Below are 4609 nucleotides of genomic sequence, written 5' to 3'. Positions count from 1 at the left end.
TGGTGCATCAGAGATGAAACCCCATTAAAGTAAGGTATGGGGAGGGTTATTGCATGCAGCCTAACTTCTGAACTTTGGGGAGGCTGTTTCCATGACGCGATCCTCGGGCCTTCAAAATAAATGGGAGTCAACCTCCAGGCCCACCCTCTTTTCTATTCAATTTTGAATTCCTTAATTTTTTAATAATATCATGCTTTTTTTATCTTTTTTTGCTATATTTTACCAGCAATTTAACAGATTTCTTTGATTAATGTAATAGATTGCTGACAACAGCAGATATCTCCATTCTGGGCCGCCTTTCATCATTCTTCTCCATCCTGCGTTAGGTCCTCTTTGGGAAGTTACCAGACAAAAGGTATGGAAACTGATGCATTCTTTCTAGCGTTATCTTGGACTTTCTATTGATTGTAATGCAACCATTAGCATGTATACTTTGAGCTATTTACTCTGCCTTTTTCTTGCAAGGTTTATAATACTGGTCAATTAAATAGCTGGATACAAATATGTATGTGTACGCTAGTGCCTGATTTTGAGAGTTCAAGTTTTGCAGTGTTTTAGATGCTAGCTATTATTTTACAAAGATATCCTCTTCTTGATAGGATCACTAGACATGAAATTTCAAAAGCATTGTCTTCTAATTGTTAATTAAGTTTAAACTTTTAGTAATACACATGTGTTCATGCCTAGAAAGCTACCACCACTATGAATATTTCTGTGGCTTCTCTTGACTTTCGAATTGAGATGTATGTGCTCTTTTGAGGTCTCAATTACTTGGGAATTGGCTCCTACTAATCATAGCTATTTTTATGTTTTTTGTATTTATTCCCTATATATTTTTGTTTAAATAGTTTCATCGTTTTTTTTCCCCCAAAATTTTCTATTTGATCAGATGGTTCTTTTTGGGTTTTATTATGAGCAATATTACGTGCAGCCAAAAATGATATTGAGAGAAAACATGCTATCTTCTTCAGTATTTCTGGTTGGTTTTTATTTTTGCTCCTGATTTTAGAACTCAATTAAGTAGCTTTTAGATTGAAGGGGTTGAAGAAAATGTTTAGATTTTCAGAAAAAGCATGTCAACAAACTACAACATTTTATAATGCAATAATCATATATACAAAGGCTAGACTTTTTTTTTTTTTGAGCCTTTGATATTTTTCTTTTCATGTCCTCGAATATTTTGTTTGGAATGTGAAGGTCAGAGGGATGTTTTATATGTTTTTAACTTATTTCTGTTCAAGTTTAAGAGGTTGAAGGGGATATTTTGCCTTTTGAGAGAACAATGCTTTTTGCTACATGATGAGGATTATATTTTTCCGTGTGATAAGATTGGAACAGTTGTTAGAAAATTTTGAAACAAGAGAGCTTAAAATAAGTTGAAAGATGAACAAATATTGTAGGCATTCTAAACTGTTTAGTGTAGGCTTATTCCAACTATTTAGTGGCATATTATGACTTTTTTTTTTATTTCATATCTTCTTTTTCCTTGTAGCCTGATGTTTTTAATTTTGTGCAGTTCTACGGCGGCTCTATTTCTGAAGGTTCTGAATTGCAGGTAGAGGTGGCAGAGTTCTCGTGGAGAAATGTTCAGGTGTTTATTGCTGCACGATGTCATGTTTATTTTAACTCTTATGCTGCCCTTCATCTACATAATACTTTATAATTTCAGCTTAATGGAAGCTTTCTTATAGTTGCTGAAAACGTTATGGGTTCAACTAGAAACGAGCATGGCGAGCCGATATTGCATTATGGGCACAGGTTGGCATGATGTCATACTTATTTATAGATTCTACTCTTTCGCACTTTGAAGATACTGATCTTTTTTACTAAACCCTTTTCCAAGATGTGGGAGATGTAAATTAGAAAATGTTAAGATTTTGAATAGAGGGGTCGATTGGTTGTGTGCAAAAAATGTCTATTGGAGCCTGGATATTAAGCGGATTGAGATGCTTAAGGTTCAGCTACACGGTAATGCTGAATTTGAGGCAACCAATGTTGTCTTGGAGGTAAGAACTTTTCATGTTTAATTCTATTGGATTAACTTTTGCGGTGACATCTTTGCTTTTTTCTTCTTAACTACAGGGTAATCATGTGTTTGATGTACCGGATGGCTACAGAATGCATGTCGTTTCAAGTGATGCAGGTTTGAAAAATTTAAACTTTGTGAATAAGTTCATTCTATTAACTCTTAACTTGTATTGTGAATGTATGTCTGATCTTCATCATCATTATTATCCTTACCTAACTATTTGTGATTATCCTTGTCTGTCTCAGGTCATTTATATTGAGTGCTACATGAGTTGTTAACTTTAATGTGCACAAAATTTTTTTCACAAATTTTTTCGAGACATAATTATTATCCTTGCTGAATGAGATCACCCTACTTTTCTATTTCGATTGCTTCTCATTGTTTATCTTCCTTATTAATGCATCTTCTTCTCTTTCATAAAAACACTCAAAATACCTAAATCTTATTTTTTCTATTTTATTTTCAATAGATGTCATCAACATCATCTTATTATTGGTATAATACTTTTTCACTCTTCTAAGGTTTTGGCACACTCCATTAAATTGTATTAGATACACCCAACTTATGTTTATGACCCAACTTAGCTGTTAATGACTAACTAATTATAATATATTTGTTAGAATAATTGGGAATTAATTTTATTAATCAATGATTAAATGAATACCGAATGAATGCATTATAAACAATGATTTCAACAATGAATTTGATTGTGGCATCACGCAGGATGGCAACATCATGCACGATAATGACTAGAACATTGAAAATGATTGTAGCATTAAAGAAACTATTCTCTTAGGAAAATATTTATGAGGGATGGAGGTAGATCCTATCAAGATCTTATTATTCGTTCATCTCGAGAATAATAGTGATCGCAATCTACCAACTTTAAAGGACTACAAACCATGACGTCCAGAGAATCTGATCTGTAGTCATTGGTTGTCTTCTTTGAGGGATCTAGGGTAGGCCGAGGTGATTATATAAATCTCAATTTATTGTTACTTTGATGTTTAATTAATTTGGTGAGCTTGTAAGCATAGGACTTGGCATGAATTAAACTCAAGTTAAGGGTTATGTTGTGAAGCTTGAATTTGATTAAGGATTTTACATCCATTAGAATGCCCATTTTTAATTGAGTTAGGGCTTACATTGATAGGAAACACTTGGATTCCCAAGTGTTTCTCACCAAAATTGAAGTAGATCCGATGGAAACTGCTGTCCACAGCAGAAAAACACTGCAAATCTGCTGTTTACAGCAGTTTACAGCAGAATTTCAGAGGAAATTGGAAAGAAAACTCAAAGCAAGATTTGTATTCCACTAGTAGAAGAAGAAAAAAGCAAAGATGCAATTGATCCTCAATTCGAGAGGAGGATCAATCTCTCCCAAATCTCTAGACGCTGCTAGAGCCCAAAGAAAACCTAAATCTAAGAGATCTCAAATTCAAGATACTCAAACCCTAGCCAAATCAACTATTTAATGCATACAAATCAAAAGGAATTTCCTAAACAGTCCCTACGTTCAAATTTCCCTCTCAAAATGCTCAAAAAAACTTCCTAAACAGCTCTACGGGGGCGGACGGGCCGCTCGTTCTCCGCCTGTTTGCGATTTTCGCCCGTGAACCAGTCCCGCCTGGACCGGTCCAGTGGACCGGTCTAACAATACTCCCCTCCCAAATATCCACCTTGTCCTCAAGGTGGAAATATGCTCGTGTTCCCGCGGAGGTGGCCATCCTTGAGGTGACTGAAAATCCTCACTGTATTGCTGAACTAAGGGTTGCATGGAAAGAGAAACATCCCCTCCCTCCTCCATCCTGATCACATTCAGCTTGTGTAGTCTCACCAGATAGTCTTTCCCCACCTCTTGCATATCTCTGACCATGGTCTTAAGTGATGTCATGGCTTTGGATAGCCCTGCATCTCCCCTTATAACCACCTTTCTCCCATCCACCATTAATTCCATCGTAAGTGCTCCCCAATTGTCCTTGGTTTCCCCCAAGGTTTGCAACCACTTCATCCCCAGGATGACATCAGTGCTTCCTAACTCTAGTGGGAGAAAGTCCTCCTTTACTTGAATCCCCTGGATGGTCAACACCACACCCTTACAGATTCCCTGGCCTTTCTCCACCTTCCCTGTACCCATCATCACCCCATAACAACCGGTGTCCACCAATTTCACTCGCAGTCGGTTGACAACCTGAGTGGAAATAAAATTGTGGGTAACCCCACTATCAAATAGGACAACCACCTTACGGTCAGCTATATCTCCTTTCACTTTCATAGTGTGACTCGGAGTGAATCCCACTACTGAGTTTAGAGAAACTTCTGCCACATCCAAGTGCAACTTCTCCTCCTCTCCAGATCTGCTCCCACCTCCCTCCTCGTCTTCCTCGTCTTCACAGACAAGGAGAACATGAAAAGTTTGGTCCTTGCACCTATGCCCTGACATGTACTTCTCATCACATCTGAAGCACAACCCCTTTGTCCTCTTATCCTGCATCTCCTTCTCTGTCAGCCTCTTGAAATTTTCCCCACTCCCTCCTCCTACTGGCATCTTCCGGGTGGTCTCATTACTGTTGCCTGATG

The 4609-nt window shown here is 37.3% G+C and overlaps 1 protein-coding gene across 2 annotated transcripts in view; it reads left to right on the top strand.

Moving 5' to 3' along the window:
- LOC110107926 (UTP--glucose-1-phosphate uridylyltransferase 3, chloroplastic-like) overlaps positions 1–4609 on the top strand; it is a 30141-nt gene continuing 25532 nt past the window's right edge. The window contains exons 1-5 of one of the 2 annotated variants that reach the window (XM_020838374.2): positions 1–355; positions 1517–1591; positions 1692–1758; positions 1844–2006; positions 2083–2143. In XM_020838374.2, the coding sequence (XP_020694033.1) occupies positions 1706–1758; positions 1844–2006; positions 2083–2143 (277 nt within the window). In that variant the 5' untranslated portion in view covers positions 1–355; positions 1517–1591; positions 1692–1705. Of the gene's footprint in view, positions 356–1516; positions 1592–1669; positions 1759–1843; positions 2007–2082; positions 2144–4609 lie in introns of both variants that reach the window. The other variant, XM_020838373.2, reaches the window with a different exon arrangement.

This window comes from Dendrobium catenatum, unplaced genomic scaffold, assembly GCF_001605985.2.
Source record: "Dendrobium catenatum unplaced genomic scaffold, ASM160598v2 fragScaff_scaffold_615, whole genome shotgun sequence".
Classification (NCBI taxonomy): domain Eukaryota; kingdom Viridiplantae; phylum Streptophyta; class Magnoliopsida; order Asparagales; family Orchidaceae; genus Dendrobium; species Dendrobium catenatum.
Note: the sequence above shows the minus strand (reverse complement) of the source record. Positions and strands in the feature narration are given on the sequence as shown.